The sequence below is a fragment of the Lynx rufus genome, unplaced genomic scaffold (genome assembly GCF_022079265.1).
Source record: "Lynx rufus isolate CCGP_SWC_20201006 ecotype Redwood Valley unplaced genomic scaffold, mLynRuf1.p SCAF_10, whole genome shotgun sequence".
Taxonomy (NCBI): Eukaryota; Metazoa; Chordata; class Mammalia; order Carnivora; family Felidae; genus Lynx; species Lynx rufus.
Window position 1 is genome coordinate 85298820 of NW_025814824.1, and position 22799 is coordinate 85321618.

The window sequence follows — 22799 nt, forward strand, 5'->3', positions numbered from 1 at the left end:
AAGCAGAGGGAGCTCCGCGGTGGGGCTGCCTTCGTCTCAGCTTCCCGAGGGAGGAAGAGAGAGAACGCTCAGGGGCCTGGGCTGGGTGCCCAGGACACGACGTGTCCTTTGAAAGCATTTACTTATCTTTCTGATTTAGCTTTAAAGATGCCCCAGAACTCACCGCCTGCGGGCACAGGTAAGCAATGAAAAGCCAGGCAGAATACAAAGAGCAGATTAGGCGATCCATGGGATCGAGCCCGAGCTGTTGGCAGAGTCTCTGTGTAAATTCCGTGTGGGTTGGTTTGATTGAGGACACCTGGAATGTCGTGAGCTCGGTGGCTGTGAAAGTCGCACCGTTTCATTCCTCAGTCCCCCTTATGGGTTATGGGCAGCTCCTTTCCGAGCAGCCCCCTGTGGGGGGTGGGGGGGAGGCAGGGGGTCAACTTGTCCCAGCCTCGTTCAGACTTTGGAGGTGTCCGTGATCAGCAGAGGCACCTTCTTCTGCTCCGGTGCCTACGAAGAGGGAAGACGCTCCTGGGTGCTGTGGAGGATCTTCCTTTTGTGTGCGTGCCGGCTTGCAGGTGTGCACACACACGTGCACCACACGCGTGTGCACATACGTGCACTTACAGCGGGCTTCCAACTAGAATTTGCATTGTGAAAACGCAGACCCAGCTTAGTGCCCAGAGTTGAGTGTAGGCCTCTCAGCGAGCCATTGATTAAACCCTGAGGCCCCACTTCCTGCCAGTCACTCTGCTTCATTCGGGGCCATAAAAGGCACAGAAGACAGGTCCTGCCTTTGGTCCAGGGCGCTCTCCTTCCGTGTACAAGGCCAGGACTCAGCTTCGGGTGTGCATAAGCCTGAAGGTCCTTGGAGTTGACCTGAGAGCCAGGGAAGTGTGCTCCCTGTTAAAGCACAGTCTGTTTGGTGACTTGGGGGCAGCCAGCATTAACAGATTCCACGGGGCCTCTGGCTTGTTGGTACAAGACATTGGTTCTCTTCTGAATGTTGCTGGAAATAACAGGGCAGCTGTCCAGCCTCTCTGTGCTGGGTTAATAGGTAGAAAGTGTTCCAACCGGCAGGGGAAGGGGACAGTTTTCAGAAGCTATGCCCATGCCTTTGCCCTCAGACGTGTGTGTCTGTGAGAGGATGTGATTTGAGTTTGGTGAGTGTTTTGGCCGAAATCACTGGAAAAGTAATTGGAATCTCTTAAGGAGGAAAGGAAGGAGGAAAGGATGTTCAAGGGTAGTTGCTGATTGATACCAAAAACAAAGGAGCTGCAGGATGCTTAGCAACTTCCGGCTCTGCAACTTGTCATCTGGTTCTTTCTCTGGGACAAGTGGCCTGTCGTGGGGCGTGGGATGGTGACTCTCAGATCAGATGGTTTCATTTTAAAGTGCTGGACCCACATAACAGCTCTGCCCCTAAGACAAGCCCCTCACTCCCTTTGAGCTTCAGGTCAGTCTCTGTTAAGTGGGGATTGTAGGAAGGACTAATTAAGGCACTTGTAGTGCATCTTTTCTTCTCAGCTGTGAGATACACAAGGATGTCTTCTCTGCTCACACGGACTGGGAAGGAACTCTGTTTCCTACAGCGCTGGCCCTCTGGGTCCCTTGGTGCTTCATGGAAGAGGTAGTTAGTCACACAGGCTTGGCATCTTCTCTGCTACGAGGCTCCTGTGGTTGCTTTCTATACACACATGCACACACGGCCTCCCTTTCATTCTGGAACATCAACGTTATCAACCTGGATGCCATCCAGGCCTGGGGTGAAGGCTTACCAGGACCGACAGGGCAGAGCGAGCGAACGAGAGAGAGAAAACAAACATCTCAGGTCCCATTAGGGACCATCGGAGAAAGAAATGCAGTAACACAGAGGAAAGCTTCCGGAGACAAACACGTAGAACACATCCCCCTGAATCGGTATGACTTCCCACCCATTAGCACTTTCCTTTGGTCCCTTCAGTTGGAAACCATCTTTCTGTCCCGAAAAATAGCCTCTCTGCTTTTATTTCCAAACTTCAAAGATGACTTTTGAAATAAAGTTTTCCAGTAAAATTCCAAAGGTTTTACACATGTGTGAAAGGAGGGGTCTGGCTGTTAAAATGTGTTTCCTCTGCCCCGTGGTCCCCTTAACCACAAAAGCCCTGCAGCTGCCTCCACTTTGTTCTCTTAAATATTCTACCAGCTCGCCTCGCCACCCCGCAAGCAGGCCGCTTTGGTCTCTTCCCTTCACCCCCTCCAAGTCTTACTCAGTAGAGCCTGGCGGGGCAAAATTGGCCTTTAGTCTCCCCGTCCCCCCCACCCCGCCCCCGTCCCTCTGATCGCTGGAGGAGACCTTCCCTATTTGGGCACTGTTCACAGCTCTTCAGCTGGCCCCAGGAACTCCAGTCTCTAACTGGAGGCCACTGTGGCCCCAGGCTGGGCCAGTGGAATGCTGGGCCCTGGCCAAAAGAATTTCCCATTCCAGAGTAAAGATGAGTCTTCAGTGGCTGGCGGTGTGGCCGTGGTGGGTTTTCAACCTCTTCGTGTCTTCCGTCCCACAAAAAGCCCAACTGAATCATTGGAATGGGGGGCATTTTTGAACTTCGAGTGCACTGTGTTACGGCTCTGGGGTCATGGGTGATTCTAGAACAATAAACTTGGACAGGTCACCTTGAACGTCTCTTCCGAACACAATAATTAGACCATAAGTGTTTTTGTAGGATAATTCCCCACCATATTCCCAAGTGCCCAAGTTTAAAAACCGCTCTTCACACAATTCTCCCACGAAATGTAGGAACATAAAAAGTGAAACATTTGGGTGAACTTTGAGAACTAATGATTCTATAAATAAGAACTGACGTCATTTATAAAGTTATTTAAATAAATGTTGTCACTAAAATAAATTCCTCCGTATATGACATCACCATTAATAACAATTTTAACCGTGAGTTCTGTTTATGTAGAAAAGAATTGGGCCAGGACCCAAGGTTTTTCTAAGCAGGCTGTCAGTGTGCTTGGCCGAGGTTCCCATTTTTGCCCCTGCAAACCACCCCCACCCCGCCCCCCACCTCAGGATGTGCAAAACGTTGGCAGGAACCTGGCTGAATTTAAAGACACCTTCAGAACCCGGAAGGAAACAGATCAGCTCTGTTCAGGCCACCTCGCCTCTGTCTGAGAAGGCTTTTTCTTTCAGCAGAGGCCAGTTTGCTCACCATTGATCACCAGTGCTGTCCAAACACCAGTCTTTAAAGCTGTGTTAGTGGTTGTTTCATCAGCAGCTTCCCTGCACTCTGCTCCATCCAGAGTCCCCTCCCCCCCTTCCTTCCTTCCTTCCTTCCTTCCTCCTTCCCTCCCTTCTTCCCTTCCTCCCTCCCTTCCTTCCTCCAGTCCTTCTTCCTTCCTTCCTTCCATACCTCAAGTGCAGGGGGCTCCCTCTCGGCCGTCCACACTCTCCCCTCGCCCCTTCGTTTTCTTCCTCCTTTCTCACGCCCTCTTCCGTTCCATCACCAGCACTGGCCTCCTTGGTGGAGTCCATTTTGAAGAGTAAGAAACCATCACCTCCAGAAGGTTCCCGCTTTTTCAGGAAAAAAGCAGAGAGCAGCCCAGCTGGGCTGAAATTCAGGTGTTGGGTGTCAGTTGGGCCTACTTGCTGGCCGAACGCCCCACACCTGGAATCGCACTTTGTCCTTGAGCAAAATGACAAGGTAGTTCATGTCCTGATCTTCGGGATTTCCACCAGCAGTGGGCACCACGAATGTTGTGTTCTCAAGTACAGGGGAGGGCCTGCTGCAGGGGTAAGGACGCAGCTCCCTCTGTGTGTGCCTTCTCTGTGTTTATCACACCTCAGATGGCCCCCTGGGGGTCTTCGTGAAAATAGAGAAGTGTCACGTCTCCTAGATGGTGGGGGGGGAAAAGGTGTGCTGGAACAGCTCCCCTAGCTCCTGGCCATTTGGGATTTTACAAGCGGGGCATTTAAAGCCACCTTGTGTTTTCTCAACCTTAGGTGAACATGAAGTCACAGTTTGGTGTTTGTCCAACAGCCTGGCCGGAATCAAGCTGAGAGCGCCAGTCAGCAGGCTAGCCCCTCTCTCCACCAAAAACTAAACGAGAAAAACAAACCAAAAAAAGGTGTGCTTTCAAGGTGTTCCTGCCAGAGACAATTTGGAAACTCTTTCATAATAAAGACTGAGCAGACTATTAATGACACTTGTCCTCTGGACCCCCATACTCCGCCCCTCCCCCCCAGCAGCCCTGAACATTCTCTCCCTGAGAGGCAGCCTTTGACTTTGGCATCAGGGGTCCCTTCCAGGCCTCTGCTGAAATGGTTTTTCCATTGACCCAGTAAATGATTACACAGCAGTCAGGAGGCCCATAGTCAACACCTGGCTCTGTTACAGGCCCACTGGGCTGCATAGAGCAGGCCCATAAACCTCTCTGAGCTCCGGTGTTGTCATGGCGACCGCGGAACAGGGTCAGCCTCTGGGGCACAGGGTAGAAACTAGGATAAAGGAGATAATGGGTGTGCGATCCAGAAGGGAAGTTACTCCACAGGTCTTCCAACTTGGGGAGTGTGAGTTCTCTCATTTCTAAGCTGCCCTCACTCCACACTGGCCGATAGCTTTGTCTACCTGCAGGGTTTCTGTTTCCCCTTCTGGTTTTTGGTTTGGGGTTTTTAAATTCATGTAATATTTCCCCTTTCCTGGGGCTTTAAAGTATTTTTAAGAACACGCCCCTGCTTTCCCGTTGAACCTTGCGTTTCATAAGGTGCCCCCTAATTCCTGCCTGCGTTGCTTCCTCCCCAGCAGCTGCAGTGACTCTGAAAGCCTCGTGGTGGAGAAATCACTTACGCATGTCTTTTTAAGCTGTTAGGTTCCACTGAAACGTATCCTTTCGTACTTTGTTCTGACCAAAGGGTCCTTTTGAAAAACTCAGGGCAGATTTTCAAGTGGCTGGAAGTCATTACCCAGGGAAGCCCAGAAAGGTTGAAGGATCCAGTACAAGTTAGAAATGGGTTCCTTAGCTTCAAAATATAAAGAGCTCAATTTGAGTTAGGTAGAGAGAGGAAAAAAAGAAAGCCTTCTGTCTGGATTCCAGAAAAGACCATCATAAGCTAGTTGAAAATTACCTTTCTTTCCTACTGTTGAGGGTAAAAGCGATTCAAAACCCTGAGGACTCCAGGGGCACTTGGCTGGCTTAGTCAGTTGAGTGTCTGCCTTCGGCTCAGGTCATGATCTCGCCATTCATGGGTTTGAGCCCCGTGTCGGGCTCTGTGCTGACGGCTCAGAGCCTGGAACCTGCTCGGTATTCTGTGTCTCCCTCTCTTTCTGCCCCTCCCCTGTTCATTCTCGTTCTCTCTCTCTCTCTCAAAAATAAAAGACATTAAAGAAGGGGAGGGGAGGGGAGGAGAGAGGGAGGGAGGGAAGAAGGAAGGGAGGAAGGAAGGAAGGAAGGAAGGAAGGAAGGAAGGAAGGAAGGAAGGAAACCCTGAGGACTCCAGAAACTCACCACAGATATAAAGATAGACCAACGACCTTTCTGGGTATCTTGCCCATGGAAGATCTGAACCAAGAGATACCTGTGGTTGGGTTACATAATACGTGATTAATAATCACTTAGTGGATAGCCTGGTTGTGCTTTGGCATTGGTATTTCTTGACATCTTGTCTTAAATTATGTAGGAGTGTCAAGATCCTGACCTTCTAAGCTAGATGCTGCTGGCCTCCCTTGGGACTGGAAGCATGGCTCCCTTGCCTCTCACTGCCATGAGACAGGGTGACCCCCATTTGCCTCTCTGGGTTGTGATGTGGTCTAGCACAGTGCCTGGCTTTTGCCAAATGACAGCAGTGACCAGTACTGCGGTACTGCCTGGCCCTGCCACAGTTAGTCCTTATGGGTAAACAGAGACCTGTTTGTGCATAAATCTTCAGGAAACTGTAGCCCTGAGACCCTCACGGAAGCACTCTCTGGCTCCAAGCACAGGCTGGGGCTTCTCATGGTGCCATTGAGCCAGAGTCTCGAGGTTTGGGGCTAGGGATTTTTGCATTTTTCAGGAGCATCCCAGGTCATTCTGACACATTTGGAAGTCTGAGGACCTGTGGTTTGGAGAGAGAGGATGTGTCTTCTGGAATGTGAGGGCCAGCTTTGAAGACACCATCTATATTTTTATTTATTTTTTTTAAATATTACTTACTGTTGACCTGGTTTCCATACAATACCCAGTGCTCATCCCAACAAGTGCCCTCCTCAATGCCCATCACCCACTTTCCCCTCTTCCCCACCCCCCATTAACTCTCAGTTTGTTCTCAGTATCCAAGAATCTCTTATGGTTTGCCTCCATCCCTCTCTGTAACTTTTTTCCTCCCTTCCCTTCCCGTATGGTCTTCTGTTAAGTTTCTCAAGATCCGCATATGAGTGAAAACATATGGTATCTTTCTCTGACGTATTTCACTTAGCATAATACCCTCCAGTTCCATCCACATTGCTGCAAATGGCTGGATTTCATTCTTTCTCATTGCCAAGTAGTATTCCATTGTATATATAAACCATGTCTTCTTTATCCATTCATCAGTTGATGGACATTTAGGCTCTTTTCCATAATTTGGCTATTGTTGACAGTGCTGCTATAAACATTGGGGTATGTGTGCCCCTATGCATCAGCACTCCTGTATCCCTTGGGTAAAATCCTAGTAGTGCTATTTCTGGGTCATAAGTTAATTATATTTTTAAGTTTTTGAGGAACCTCCACACCTTTCCAGAGCGACTGCACCAGTTTGCATTCCCACCGACAGTGCAAGAAGGTTCCCATTTCTCCACATCCTCCCCAGCATCTATAGTCTCCTGATTTGTTCATTTTAGCCACTCTGACCGGTGTGAGGTGGTATCTCAGTGTTGTTTTGATTTGTATTTCCCTGATGAGGAGTGACGTTGAGCATCTTTTCATGTGTCTGTTGGCCATCTGGATGTCTTCTTTGGAAAAGTGTCTGTTCATGTCTTCTGCCCATTTCTTCACTGGATTATTTGTTTTTCGGGGGTGGAGTTTGGTGAGTTCCTTATAAGGGTTTTGGATACTAGCCCTTTATCCAATATGTCATTTGCAAATATCTTTTCCCATTCCGTCGGTTGCCTTTTAGTTTTGTTGATTGTTTCCTTTGCAGTGCAGAAGCTTTTTATCTTGATGAGGTCCCAATAGTTCATTTTTGCTTTTAATTCCCTTGCCTTTGGAGACGTGTTGAGTAAGAAATTGCTGCGGCTGAGGTCAAAAAGGTTTTTTCCTGCTTTCTCCTCAAAGGTTTTGATGCTCTCCTGTCTCACATTCAGGTGAAGACACCATCTTCAAAGTGCTAACAAAGGCCACGCTTACCAGTGCCTGCCTTACCCCCCTCGCTTGTCTGGACTGGCCCCTCTCCCACAGGGGCACCATCTCCAGAGACGTGATTGTTCTCCAGAGAGAGGGCTCCTGTTCTCAGGGCTTGTTTTCTGTGGGCTGGCTCCCCAGGTGGAGGTGCCCTGCCCGAGAAGCAGGGTCTCCTGCCATTTGCGTTACCTATCTGGACTTTCTACTTGGGGGCTCCTATTTGAAACCACTATGTTTTTTTTTTTCCTGCCTGTGGCATCTACAGTGTCATATACGCATCTCAGCTGCTCTAGAGGATGCCTGCCAGTCTCTCTGAGAGGCCCCAGCAGTCCCCCAAACGAATCTGCCACCGCACGGTCTCTAACCCTGGCACGCCCCACCTCGCTGCATGTGCTCTCAGTGGCTCTGTTCACACCTCCCTGAGGGGGCAAAGTGAGGCTCTGCTCCTGCAAGTGCTCCCTGCACATGAGGCAGGTCCTGGGTGGAGGCAGCCTGGGGCCTCGGGCGACCAGGGCTGCAGCTCCCACTTTGCTGGAAATGTCCCCGTGGAAGTCGTGAGCACTTGGGCCCCAGTGTCTCCACCTGGAAAAGGAAGGCATTCCAGAGAATAGGCACCAAACTAAACCTCTGGCTTGGACCTTCCCGGGTCCTTGGATTTGTTTATCAAATCTCAACGCACCCCATCTCAACGCAGACCACATTGATAGTTGTGCCAGTTAGTAGGAGATTAGAGTGACTCGGAGCAGCCGCTGTCAGGGCCAGAGGGGCGGGCATCCCCCGTGTCCAGGACTGTGGTCCAGAGAGGATCGAGAGGCTCTGTGGTGTCGTGGGAGGGAGGCAGCTCCTCGGTTCAATTCTGCTTCTGCGTCTTGCTGCCGTGTGCTCCTGGCAGGTTGCCTCAGTGCCCTTAGCCGGAGCGTCCTGTGTAAAATTGGAGGGGGCTGGGGGTGACGAGAATGAGTAACAACAATACATAACTCAGGATTGTCATGAGAAATCCATCAAGACACAGAAAGCCCCTAGACCAGGGCCTGGCACAGAGTAGGAGTTCAACTAACTGTGAGCCGCCACCACCGCCCCCCTCTTTGGGATTTAAAGTACTGATGACAGGTGCAGGAGGGGATAGGGGACAAGTCCCTACTGTCCCAGGCCCCGGGATCAGACATCCAGGTGGGTGGTAGAGCTTCTCACTGGGATCCGGGAAACAGAAGCAGGAAGCTTGTAAGGGGAGAGAGATCCACTCTTTCTTCTCTGTTGGGGGAGTGGGGGGGCGGCGGGAACAATGCCTCACTGCCTGTTGTGTTGCGTCCCCAGTGGACACGCCAATGCACGTGGCCGGCAGAGAGTCCCCCGCGATTCCGCCCGCTGGCTGGTTCGGGGCTCATCAGGGACTGCGTCTATTGTCTTCCAATCACACTGCCACGGAGTAGTTTGCATAAAGTCCCAAGTTTGTAATTAAAACAATTGAGAAACAATTTTCGCTATATAAAAAAAAAAAGCTGAACAGGAAGTGTCTTTTAAGCAGATGTTGTGCTGTGAGCCATGTAGAAATATTATTTTATCATCAACCCAAAACGGTTATCTCAAGACTTGAAAACTAAGGGAACATCTTTTCTACTAACCCAGCGTTTTTTAGCGCCCAATATCATTTCACGTTTAAAGGTGACAGCAATATCTTTAACGTTTTTCTATTGGATTAATAACATTTAATGTTCAAAGCAATAAAGTGAAATGTTTTCGTGAGGGTGCTTTAGATCGCTAGTGGAAAATTCAAGTGGGGAAAAAAATTTTGTAAAAAGACCACACACACAAAGTAATAGACGTCGAGAGCCATAAACTGGAAAGGGAGGCTGGGCATGGAGGTGGTTTCGAGGAGCTTGTGGGTGTGTGAGGCTGGGGTCCCCGCCGGCCGGGCGCCAGGAGGGGCTCCGTGCTCTTGGCAGTGAGCGCTGGGAGCCCTCGCCCCGTCCCCCAGCCATTCATCTCCACCCAGCAGCGGAATATGACAATGTTAGCATTTTTCATTTCCCTGACGTTACCATTAATAAAGCGATGATCCAAAAGGGGCTTTGCTGAGTCTGTTCTTTATGCTACCATCACTCACGACTAGATAATTTCACACAGGATCGTTTTAAAATTAAATGACGATAAAAACGCTCTGCTGTTCTGTGTTCACCAGTTCATAGAAGTCTATCAAGTCATTAATGTGTCATGACAAACTGCTCGATGGATACAAGAGTAATTAATTATTTGAATAAATAACAAGTTGAACTTGGGGCTTTGAACCACAATGACATACGCATCCCATTAAGGGCGTCTTGGAACCTTTTCAGGGCACTGGTATGAAGAGTTAAAATGCAGGCCAGGGTCTCGGAAATGATGAAAAACAACTTCGTAAACACAGGGTAATATTTTACAAGGAGAAAGCCAAAATGTCACATTTCAGCGCCCACATGTTGTTCGGCGTTAAAAGTTCTCTGGCAGCGGCCATCTCAGGATCCCGCTTGATCAGTGATGATTTCAGAGAACAATTACACAGATTTTCATAATCACCATTAATCTCTGCATATTTTTCAAGATAATTACAGCAATTATTATTGAGATTTCTCTTTTATATGCCCATTGTGGAAAGGAACAAGTGCTTATTACACCGGATAGTTCAAAGGACCCTGGATTAAAATTCTTTGTCATCTCTGCGCTCGCTATTTCAACCCCGTGTTGCCTCTGAAAGTTCATCAGCTCTAGAAATTAGAGTCCTATTAGCAGGCTCTATTATTAAATCTCAAGGCTGAGCTTGGGTCGTGGTTAGAGTGGATGGTTGAATTGTTCGCTCGTGGGGCTGCTGGGTTCGGTTGGAATTACTGTCAGGTGGCAGGAGACGTCTGTGACAGGTGTAGTCAGAGACGGGTGGCAGCCTTATACCTATTTCCGTGATAGACTTACAAAGTGAACTAACAACCAATATTTAGAGAATACATTTTTGTGACATGCCCTTTAAAGGTTAATATTAAATCTGAGATCTGGGTAATTTATGGCATTGTACTTCACAGACACGCCAGGTTTAACGGAAGGGAGCACACTCCCTGGGATTTCCACGTCAAGGTGGGTGTCCGCGCAGGCATCGTTTCTCAGAACTTCCTCTTCAGATCACCGCTGTCCAGAGAGCCCGTCCGCAGGACGGGAGTTTGTGGAAGGTGATAAACTGCTTTCAAGAGAAGCCGTTTCCTGGGGCGAAGTTTCTCGAAAACGATGCTGTTTGGAAACGCACCGCGGTGTAGATCCAGTGTGCGCGCTCCTGTGCCCCATCCCAGCCACGGGCATTCATTTCTAGTCTCCTGTCATTCCATGCCCTGCCGTGGGGGCCGGCGGAGCCTGCCCACCTCCACCAGATGGTAGAGGTCTAGCTACGTGAGGCGGACGACGGCCAGGCCTTGGCTGCTGAGCTGGGAAGTTCAGGATTTGAGCTTTCTGTTGAGGGAGAAAAATGCAAGACCTAAAAGTGCCCCTTTTTTCCCTTCCAGCTAAGTTCTGGCCTGGTCTGAATGCACGCAAGCAGCGCGGTCTTGTGTAAGTTCAAGTTGGGTTTAGACTGCCGTCAGGCTCTGCGTGGAGGTCCCGTTTTATTGGGCCCGTCCCTGTCTGCCACTGTGCCTGGTCTCGGAACCACCCAGCAGCTTAGGGAGGCTGAAGCCTGGAGCCGCTCAGGCAGCCTCTCCCACGGTGGCTGCGCCTCGGGGCCCTCGTCCCAGAGTCTCTCCTTCCCTGGGGGATGCCCCGGCCCTGGGAAATTTGATCCCGCTAATCAAGGTCAGAAGAGCTCGGTGCGGTGGTACCAAAATGCCACATTTTGCGCCATTTCTCTTTAACCTATGGGCAAGCTCTTTTCAAATCTTAAATAAAATGTCTAATGGGGTCCTACCTGTCCTCTTTGGGGGATATTCGAGCCCACTATCCTGTTGATAAAGTGCGTGGGCGCTCAGACCATTAAAAGCTTACCTACGAAGTGGAATCATGACATCGGAGAACGAACGGCAGAGGCGAGTCTATCTGTCTTGGCTGTAAGAGTGTCCCCGGGGAGAGTGCCCCGAAGATGCCGCGGGCGGTGGCTCCCAGACCTCTTCCACCTCCACACGCCTGCCACCCGCTGTCTCCCCTTCTGGATTACAGTCCGCTTCCATTTGTAGGTCACGTTTTCATTTCTTGGAGGATATCCCCGCCTCATCCTTTGCACAGCAGGAAGGCGGCGGACTTGGAGCGAGCATCCCCGTTCCTGTCCCGGCCCTGCCATTCACCAGCTGTGTGGCCCTGATAAGTCCCTTCCCTTCCGCGTTCCAGGTCGCTTTGGCAGGGTGGGCATGGCAACACCTCACAGGGCCATCCGGAGGTTTAAACAGGGCTGTGTGCAATGCCCTGGCCCACTCCTCTGCCCCCCGGGTGGGCACACCTGGGGCAGTGCTCTCCAGAGATCGGTGGGTCCAGAGCGGCTTCAGACATACGGAAACCTGGGACACCTTCTCTCCTTGCTCTTTGGTTCCAGCAAAGGGAAGGGGAGGCATCTGACCAGAACCCGTTACAGGGCTTTGTGAGTAGAATCTGGTCGAGGGCTAGAAAAGTCAGCAAGAAACCAGCTGTTACCTCCAGGGGGGTTGAGAACTGCCTCTTCTGGGGCTTCATCCCGGTGTCAAATCACCGATACGGATTTAATATGATGCTTCTGTGAGACGGAAGAATGTCCAGCTAGGAGGGATTTTAGACTTCATCTAGCCCAGGGCTACACCTCAGACTCACCTGGGAGTGTTGAAAACCTGCTACCCGGGGCCCATAGCTCAGAGCGAGCAAATCAGAACCTCCTGGGGGAGGAACAGCAGGTGGCATTTTTTTTTTTTTTTAAGTCGCAGATGAGCACCGGCTGAGACATCTGGCCCAGCCCGTTCACTCTCCGATGAGGACACTGAGATGTGACCGCCACGCACGTGGGCCTCCTCACTACAAGGCTGGTTTTCTTTCCACTGTCACTGCGTCAACAGATGCTGTCCCCCTCTCAGGGCATCCCGTCAGGAGGTTTGCGATGTTGGCATGACCCAGCTGGGATCCCCTGCCTATGGTGCTGTTCGCCGGGTTTCTTTACTGTAAAATTAGCATGTTTCCTTTTGTGGCGGATATGGAATTAGTGGGAAGTATTTGGGGGCTACGTGAATAGCTCCCTCCTCATCAGATTATCCACCGATTTTTGTAACTCCGTCATTCCTTCGATAGGAGTTGGCGTTTTATTGTAAGGAAGAGCTTCCCCTCATCCCCAGTTTGTGCGTGTTGGGTGTGCACTGGTGCGTTCTTATTCATTGTCATCATTACTTTGACACTCAAATTGTTCCGACTGGCCAGCGGGAGCCCCTTCCCACTGGCTCCCAGATCCTTCTGCGGACTTTCCGTGATTCTTTGAGGATGCCTTTCTTTCTGGTACAACAGCATGTCCCGGACTTGTCCCTTCCCCGCCTCCCTTCCATCAGCCACTTCTCCACAAAGAGCCCCTGTTTCTTCCGGAGGAGAACACTAGAACCCAAAATCTGGGCACTAGGTGTGGCTCATGGCTCCTGGGCTGTCAGGGGATAGAGATATACCTACAGTTGTGTATGTTGGGAGTGCGTGTGCATACATCTAAGTGCACAAGTGTATAAACACATATGTAACTGTGTATGTTTATGTATCTATATCTACTTCTTAACATCAAGCTTATGCTGTCACCTCCGGATTTGATCCAGCACCATTCTAACCCCCTGGCCGATTTGTCTTCCTCAGCCAGAGCATCCGATGTCAGCAGTCCTCAGTCCCCTGTCGTGGGCCTGCCCTCTTCCCACCGTGTGTTTTTCCCAGAATGTCTCATCTTCTCTCGTGCCTCAGTCACCAGCAGGCTGGAACCCCCCAGTCCTCCCCAGCCCTCACTTCTGTATTTCCATCTGGGCAGTCCTTACCGACCAATGTTGCATCTCGCTCATGACGTCCCAACCACGTTCACCAGTTTCTCTCTTGGGTTGTCTTGCAAGCCTCTCAAACCCAATACAGCCAAAAGGGCCCCCACCAGCTTACCCTGCACTCCTCTCCCGGTCCCCCGGCCCCCTATTCTCCCGATGGCCAAGCCGGAATCTCGGGGTCACCCTCGCCTCCTCCCCCTGCTCCTCCCCCTTTCACTGCTGCAGCCAGTTGCCAAGTCTCTTGGCCCTGCGTCTGAATACCTCTCGATCTGTCCCCACTACTCCCTTCTTACTGTCACAGTCCTAGATGCCACCACCGGCATCCCGCACCTCTTTTCCTGCCAAGAACCTCCTCCCTCAAGGTCCTGCCTCCAGCCTCACTCCCTCTAATCCATGCTTCTCTCCACACTCAAAAAAGACTTTCCTAAAACAAAACATGACCATGTCTCTCTCCAGCTCAAAAACCCTTCAGTGGCTCTCCAGGGACCTCGTGGTGACATGCAGGCCACTTAAAATGGCAGTCAGGGCTCCTTATGAGCTGGCCATTGCTGGTCTCTCCACTCTCCTGTTCAGCTGTTAAAAAGACCGAGATACGTCTGTCGCTACCAACATGGGAACGCTGACAGCTATTGAAAAAAAGCAAAATTCAGAACAGTTAGCTCTGCGATGATACTGTTTTTATGAAAAACACAGGCACATACAAGACAAAATTCTGTATTTCTTCTCTACGTATGCAAACGGGTCCGTACGTGCATGTATTCCGCACATGCAAACAGGCTGGGAAGACCCCATGGGCCGTGCATAGACCACATCCAGGGCTAGGCCTGAGGAGGGTGTGGGATCAGGGCTCTGAATTCAAGGGGCGCTTCAACTCAGCTATACTTTTGGAACTGTTTGTTCAGAAAATGTATTCATCTGGGGTGCCTGCGTGCTATGTGCGGTTGGTTAAGGATCTGATTCTTGGCTTCAGCTCAGGTTGTGATCTCAGGGTTGTGAGATGCAGCCCCGCCTGGAGCCCCACGCCGAGCGTGGAGCCTGCTTAAGATTCTCTCTCTGCTCCTTCCCTCTTCTCCTCCCCTACTTGCTCGCGCTCTCTCTCTCGAAATTAAAATGTATTCCTTTATTGAGGGGGTTAAAAAAATACAACTTAAAAAGATACAGGTCTTCCTCGTCTCCCTGTGGGGTTATGTCCCAATAAACCCAACGCGGGTTGAGAATGCATTTACCATTCCTGCCCTCCCGGCATCATAGCCTAGCCTAGCCTACCTGAGACGTGCTCAAAACACTTACGGTGGCCTACAGTTGGGCAAGAGGGTCTAAAAACCTACTATATGCTGCTAAAGTGTTGGCTATCTCTTGTAATGTGTTGAATACTGTACTGAAAGTGACAAACAGGATGGCTATTCGGGGATAGCATGGCCTTCGGCTCGTGGTCACCTGGCTGCCTGGGACCTGCCGCCCTGCACCACGAAGGGACCGTTCCACTCATCGCTAGCTCAGGATAGGATCAAAATTCAACTTTTGAAATCTGGCCTCCACCAAAAGCACGTCCCTTTTGTACCATCATAAAGTGGAAAACTCGTAAGTGGAACCGTCTTAAGTCGGGACTGCCCGTGTACGAGTCGGTCTTGAGAAGATGGGGAGGCGTGTGTTCCTGCCCATGCAGCCGAGCCCTGCCCACACGCCCTGCACCTGACGTTCCGGCGCTCAGCAGCTAGAGGCCAGGCTGTTCCGCATCCGCACTTGGCCCCCATCCCCAACTCGCCGTGGCCTGAACTGCTTGTTCGGACCATGCCTGTGTTCCGGAGGACTGTGGTCGCTCCCAGGGGCAGCAGACCTACACTGGCCCCCCCGTCTGCTTCTTACTCTGCCTTTACAGAGCCCCTTTTGTTACGCTCCAGCTCGCTTAGGAGTTTCTGTCCCACACTGGGGACATTTACCCCGTGGCTCCTCAACAGTCCAGGAGCCTTTTGCTCATGGGGAAAAGTGTCACTTAGTTGGATTTTATCTTTACCTTGAGCAAAACGTAGTAGGTCTCTGCCCAAGCCACTAAATACTTGCGAAAATTTAAAAAGCGTTTCTGGGGGTGCCTGGGTGGCTCAGTCGGTCGAGTGTCAGACTCTTGGTTTCGGCTCAGGTCATGATCTCATGGTTCATGGGTTGGAGCCCCAAATCAGGCTCCGAGCTGGCAGTGCAGAGCCAGCTTGGGATATTCATTCATTCATTCATTCATTCTCTCTCTCTCTCTCTCTTTCTCCCTCTCTCTTTCTCCCCCTCTCCCTGCTCCTCCCCCGCTCACTCTCTCTGTCTCTCTCTAAATAAATAAACTTAAAAAATTAAAAAGCATTTCTGCAGCAGAGGGAGGAAGATGTCCTTGTGCACAGGCCTAGAGTTTCCCGTGGCTGTGGAGCGCGCGTGGCCCAACCTCTCTGGACTCCTACCCTCTAGGCTCCCTCTGCTCAGGCCCCAGCTCCCGGGCCCCTGAGGGCAGCTCTGGAAGTGGGGGGGCAGATGTTGGAGGGCTCTCACTTTCCTCCCAGGGATGTGGGGGGATGAAGTGGGCCACATGACTAAAGTGACACTTACTGGCAGGTGTTGTTCTGTGTGGGGGACAGGGAGGCCGAGAAATGAAGCGGGGAGACTTCCTAATTGCCCCCACTCGGTAGAACCTCAGAGAATATTCATTTGTCAGGTGAAGCCACCTTTATGTTGAAGAATATGCTATTTCTCATGGACCTGGCACCCAGGGGCAGTTTTCTTTACTTCACTTTTGGGACTCTTTCCTGGGGGACATGAAGCAGCCTGGGCCCAGCTTGGGCCTTGCTCCTACTTGAGCTTGACCTATAATGCCAGAGACGGCAGACCCCAGGGAGAGCCATGGTCGGGGGGTGGGGGGCACTGAGGTACTCCGGGGCAGGCACTGCTTCGGCACCTCCAGAAGCCTCTGGATTGGGACTCACAGCCCCGGATTACAGAACTTAACGTGGCTGCATGTAACGTGTTGATGTAAAAGGTCGAAAACCACAGAGGTCTACTCTCTTGGAAGGGCATTCTCCCCAACTGCAGTGGCGATGAAGGTCATGGTGACCGTTATCGAGCACGTACTTTGTGCCTGGGGCTTTATCTCCTTTAAGCTTCACAGCGATCCAGGAATGATCCTTTCCTTCTACAGTTGAGGAAAGAGAGGCACGGAGAGATTAAACCCTTGTCCTGAGTCCGAGGTGGACCCGGCCTGAACCACGCCTCTGCAGAAGCGGGGGGCTGTTGGTATCTGCGAATCAGTGGTAACTACCGCGTGCTCCGTGCCCACTGCAGGTGGGGCCGTGCTCTGCCCTCTCTCCCCTGAGGGTTCATCCCTGGAGCAGTGCTGCAGAGTGGGCGTGGTCAGTCCTCTCCCATGTGACTTGGGCCCAGTGACTTGCCCAGCGCATCCCACAGCCAGCAAGTGGCTGAGCCCAGCTCAGGGCTCACACATGTCTGACTCTGGCACCCACTCCCTCCTCCCTCAGGAGGTCACTGTGGCTAATAAGTCAGTTCTTTGGGCTTATGAATAACCGGAGAAACAAATTGCTTTGGGGATCCAGAACGAAGTGGTTGGCCTTATGTGGGCTGACTTGGAATGTCACTGAGCAGACAGTCCTGGAGGTGTCTACAGATATCTTCCAGGGAATATCCCCAAAGTGAAATCACCAAGAAAACAGAACAGGCTTGGTGTTTGGGTGTGCAAATGAATTTTGAGGACCGGCCTTGAGATCTTGAGGTGTTGGCATCTTTCCCGTCACAAATTGTAAAGGACTCTTGAATCCACTGGGAAGGAGAGAAGAAAGGGTCAGGTTGCTGATTACTTACAAGCAGGTACCCGGGATTAAAGGCCTTGCACCATTCCAGCTGCATTTACCTTTATTCGGAAAATGACCACCTGCCAATAAGCCACCTCGTTCGCCGTCGTCTGTGCAAGTACTTCTGAGCTGTTGTGACTCCAGTTCACGTTACAGGGCTTTACCTATAAGCGGACGATACTTGAGATGCTGGGAATGGAGTCTTTTCCTTTAAATATCACATTTTTTGCCACGTGATTTTATGACCCTTTGTCAAGCATGGTGAAATTAAAACATGCATTGATTAGAGCACTTCCTCGGTGAGATGTCTGTGAGGGAAGGGGTGGGCAGCCCTGAGCAGCTGTGGGTACCCCAAGGCAACGGGGTGGCCGTGGTTCTGGAGCCCTCGGGAACTGGTCGGCGGTGGGTTGGCATAGAGCCCGCAGAAGTCCGATGGTGTGTGTTTGGAGGAGAGAGTTCAAGGGATGGCTCTGAGGGAGTGCCTTCTCGAGTCAAGTGATAGCTCCCGTGCGAAGGGGAGGTCCGGGAACTCTAAGCCTGTCCTATCCCCAGCCAGAGTTCCTGCAGGGTCCTAGCTAGGCTGTCTGTGTAAGCAGGAGTCTGATTCTACGTCCAAACAAATACGGTGTGCAAATCGGACTTACTTCCCCCAAGAATAGCAAAGTCAGGTATTCGGGTCAGTTGGGGGGGAAAAAATTCCCCCCCTTCTCCTTCTTTAGAATAGGGGGTGGTAGCAGATTAGAGCTTTATTTGTTTAAACCTTGCAGATTCTGTAAGCATTCACAATCCTCTTGACTTGTAGTGCCTGATTGTAAAAAGAACAGTTGAATGAGCTCATTGTTTCCTGGGTTTTTTTCTTTAATGTATTTTACAAACACTCCGGTGACAGGCCTGACACGCTGATTTCTATGTACTCGCACTTCAGTCTGGGATTACAGCATTAATAACAGAGTTCCGTGCATCATGCCATTTTTAAGCATGATCGTTATGATAAAGGGCATATACTTAATTACAGGCCTGCTTAATTACAGCTCTGTTGAAGCTCGTTTGTTTAGGAGAATGCTAATTGCACTACGGAGCCCGCGGCACATCCTGGCTTTCATGTGCCGTATGCTGCTCCGTGCCGTGGATCAGCATTTTGTTAAAACTGCCACCAAAAATAAAATTAAAAAAAAAAGAAGAAGAAGAAGGAAACACAGTCCTGGTACTAAAAGGAAGCCTGTCTGGCGCGTGGCTGTAGGTCGGGGCGGAAACCACCATTTGCGGGCCGGGGGCCTCGCTTCTCTTGTGACCGGGGTCCCTGTCACCCTCACACAGCCTCCTGAGAGCTGCGTCTTTCCCCCCATCTCACAGGGTAGCCGAGGCTCAGAGTGGTGGGGCGGCCTGCTGAGTTGGAGGTGAGACCCAGGCCGTTGAACCGCCAGGCCCACCCTCCCGCCGCAGCCCTACAGTGACACAGCCACTGTAAGCTGGACTCTGTACTCGAATCCTGGCACCTGACTGCTCTCGGCCTCGGCTTCCTTTTTTTTTCTTTGCAATGTTTTAATTGTTTATTTTTGAGAGAGAGTAGGGGGGGGAAGGGCAGAGAGAGGGAGACAGAGGATCCGAAGATGTCGGCACAGACCCCGATGGGGGCTCGGACTCATGAACTGCAAGATCATGACCTAAGGCGAAGTCAGATGCTCAACCGACTGAGCCTCCAGGCGCCCTGCGGCTTCCTTGAGTATAACTTGCAAGCGATCCGTGTTGAGGCTTAAGTTACCTGCTACGTGTTCACCACCCAATATGGAGGAGGTTCCTATCCTCTTGCCTCATTTGTAGAACTGGGAGCAGTTCTGTTACCTCCAGGGTTTGGCGGTGGGTGGGGAAGGGGGCTTTGTCGTGTCCCTGGGAGCCAAGGGGCCTAGAGAGGGCACTGCCGTGTGCCCCAGGAATGCCACCTTTGGTGCCAGCAAGAAAAGGACAGGCGTTGTCCCTGCTTCTGGGTTGTGGCCACGGACTGGCCAGGCGGTGCCTGCCTGAGATCCCCCACCCAGACCCCGGCTGCCTGGGAGGGCAGCCTGGGGGATCCGAACAGTGGCTCTATGAGAGCAGGGACCCCCTCGCTCACAGCTCTCACTCCAGCTCCCCCACGTGTCTCTCTGAGTAGACTCAGCAATAGACTGAGCGAGTGTCACAGTCTCTGAGCACTAAAGAAAAGTGAAGACAAAACACTGGCTTCAGCTAGGGGAGAAAGAAAGGAAGGAAGTAACGTGGCTCCCCCGTGAGTAGCCAGGATGGAGATGATTTATGAACACTCTTTTGGAACACATGAAAAATGTGTGCCATTGATTTTAAGAATTATGTTTGGCAAATCTCTAGATATTTTAAAATATGGAATGGCTGCCCAGATAAAGAGTAGAAATGGATGTTATGGAATTAGAAGGGGATTCAGCAGTCCCACAGATCAGCTTTCTCCCCAACACATAAAACCCCGCCCTCACTCCCCAGCACGTGGCCTCTGCCTGGACCCTGGTCAGCCAGCTCTGCTGTTCCTCCCTTTCGTCCTTGCCCCATCCCTCTAGCCCTCGCCCTGTGGTAGCTCTGAAAATACGTGCAGACATTTGGTTACGATCACCTTCGAGTCTTCTCTGGACCAGGATCCCCATCTTTCTGCCCTTCCCCATGTGCTGGCACAGTGCTGGGTTCTAGAGGGTGAACCAAAATGGACAGGGATGACACCTTCCTGGAGCATGAGACCTGATGGTTTCCTCCCCTCTCCTCACGTGGTCTGACTTCAGGTCCCTCACCATCCTGGGACTCCTTGTAGGCCACCTGAGAGGACCCTTTGAGAGATCAGTCCCCATACTGAACTCACAGTCAAGCCCAGAGCAGACCAAGATGGCGGCTCTCTCACCAGCACCAGGACTGTCGCACCATAACTTACCCATGGCACCCCTCCTGCCCGGTTAAATACCAAATCACGTTACCGACTTGTTCAGCTACAAACCAGTCTCTTTTCATGTCTTCTATTGTTATTTCACTTGTCCTTCATCCCACCTAATACAGTAGGTTTTTTAGACCTAAAGTACAGGACTTACTAGCATTGACCTTCAGTAAATTCCATCGTTAAATTTAGCCCAGGATCCCAATTTTTTGAGATCTTTATTGGATTTCTCTCTGTTTCCCAGTTCATAGACTCTCCTCCCAGATCTCTCCATCAGCCACATCCTAGATAAGCCTACTAGGCATGTCTTCACTGAACTAATTGATAACGCCCTGGGCACCCTCCGGAGAGGTCAGTTGAGGTCGGTGTCCATCTATTAATCAGCTTCTTGAACATCTAGTCCAGCTAGTTATGGATTCCCCTCCCCTTAACATTGTCCAGCCATATTTATCTGTCTTGTCCACACAGGTAACGTGAGAAATTCTGCCAAGTACTTTGCTAAAATCCACATTCTTTCAGCCTACTCAAACCTTTGATGTACTAGATTTTTTAAATAAATGAAATTTGGCTGGCAGACCGTTTCGCAAAGTTTTATTGGCTCCCCTTTCAAGGGGCTCCCCTCCTGGCAACAGCATCCTGTCCCTCTCGCCAGCTCCGTCCAGGAACTTCAGCCCACAGGATCCTATCAACTTGCTTTCTTTTTCCGGCAAGCCCGTTAAAAGTCTGTTTTCTAGAACATGAGAAGCGTCCAGCCGTGCCCATCTTTCTATCGTGAACTCTGAAGTGGAAATTTATCCCAAGGTTCCCATCTCTCTCCCGTCACCAGTCAGCTCCCCTTGGCAGTCAGACTGGATCTGAGTGGTCCTCCCCACCATCTCCTCTGCCGCCGAGCCCATCAGCAGGGCACCAGCCATGGGGCGAGCCAGGCCAGCATAGCTCTGAAGGCTACGGCTGCCTCTTCTCACACAGTCTCGCTCGGGGTGCCTCTTCCCTTTCTTCTGTCCACAAGGGCTGCCTTTAGTGTGGCCCCATAAAGACGTCGCTTCTGGTCTTCTGCCTTCAGCCTCCTAGAGAAATTTGCTCTGTGAGGAAATTGCCTTTGACTCTAATCGAGGGCCAGAAGGAGTACCTTCATCAAACACCTTGATGGTCACATGGGGGACTGGCCCATGGCCCCAACATATCCCCCCCCCCCCATTCTCCAGGTCTCGAAGTAAGGTCTCCACCTGGGGAAGGGCGTGGTGGGGGAAGGGCCTGAGGGCGTGGTGGGGGAGGTGCCTCTGAATGAAACTCCCTCCAGGCAGCTGAGAGACCTACCCACTTCCTCTGGTCTCAGAAGCTAAGACGGGCCTTTTGGAAATGCTGTGCGTGCGTGTGTGCCTCCCTGTCCTAACCTGAGAAGGAGTGATGCGACATTCCAGGAGGCCAGGCCACCGTGGTCCGGAGAGCCAGATCTTCTAGATCTTTCTTTTCAAAGGCATGACCGTCAGTTGGAAGGAGAGATAAAAACACACTGCTGTGGGGAATAGAGGGAAAGTGCTGAGTGCTGGGGGATGACTCTGGAGGGGGGAAGTGCTTTGGAAGAAGAGACAGGTGGTGGCTGCTCAACATTGTGAATGGACCAGATGCCGCTGATTGTTCCCTCTAAAATGATTAATTTTATATTCTGTGAATTTCACCTCAACGAAATTTACTGAATTTTTACTAATGTGCTAAAAAATTTTTTAAAAGCCCAAGTACTCCTCCTCCCTGCTTAAATCTTCCCAGTTACTAGCGGAAGATGGCAGTCAGCAGCTCACCGAGCCCCCAGGGGCTTAGGTACGTGCCCTGTGGGGCCAGCCACCGAGCCCCTCCGGGCCCTGCCCTGTGCCGGGGATGCGGGGATGCAGAGGGGACTCTCGTGGACTGCCAGGAGAGGAGATGTGGCCCCGGCCAGGTCCCCGGGGAGGAGGGGGAGCGCCTCTGGGACGGCTCACCGCTGGAGGGGCACTCAGAAGGGCAGCCAGGGGTCAGCACGAGAGGGGAGGGGAGAGGGCGTTCTGTGACGGGCTCGCAGGCCCTCACGTGCCAGTGAGGACCCCCACCTTAGGAATCCCCCCGTTTGGGGAGCTGATGTGCTCCCAGCTTGGGACCTCCCTGCCTCGCCCCTGCGCCCACTGCTCCCCAGGCCTCTCGTTTCCGGGGGTGATCAGGCCATTGCACGTCACCCCATCTCCAGAACACACGTTCTCTAAACACACGTGGGCCTTCAGATGCAAGCACTGTCATCAGCGAGGAGGAGTTCTTCGCCTGGCTTCTCGGAAGCCCCCACACGCCTATAAGCCTCGTGAATGAATGATCAGGGCTTCTCCGCTCGGGGATGTGTGCTGAAGATGGGCTCGCTGAAGACTACACCGGGCCCTGGGTCAGCGTGCTTCCTGCGTGGGGTGCGTGGGGCGAGCAAAGGGAGCTCGGCCTTGGGCCACGCTGCCTAACAGGCGGAAAGAAACAGCAAGAGGTGTGTGTGTGCAGACGTGTGTACAGGGAGCAGAGTGACGTGGCCCTGGCAGGGGACAGCAGTGGGCTTGGGGAATTTAAAGGAGAGGCAAAGTAGACCGTGGCTTTCACCTTGACTTGGGACGGCCAGAAGCAGGGCGACGCGTGGCCAGTGAGCGGGGAGGCCTGGGGAAGGGCGGGTCTGACTGAACTATTCTCGCACACACCCACTTCCTGGCCTGGGTCGATCAGGAGGAGCTCGTAGAAGGG

At 51.6% G+C, this 22799-nt stretch overlaps 1 protein-coding gene across 2 annotated transcripts in view; it reads left to right on the forward strand.

The window, feature by feature from the left end:
- Positions 1–22799, forward strand: part of MVB12B (multivesicular body subunit 12B) — a 192800-nt gene that overhangs the window by 143562 nt on the left and 26439 nt on the right. Inside the window, exon 8 of one of the 2 annotated variants that reach the window (XM_047069621.1) lies at positions 3971–4157. The exons of the other annotated variant lie outside the window; for it this stretch is intronic. Coding sequence (XP_046925577.1) covers positions 3971–4071 — 101 coding nt within the window. The 3' untranslated portion in view covers positions 4072–4157. Of the gene's footprint in view, positions 1–3970; positions 4158–22799 lie in introns of those variants that run through there. 2 annotated transcript variants of the gene reach the window in all.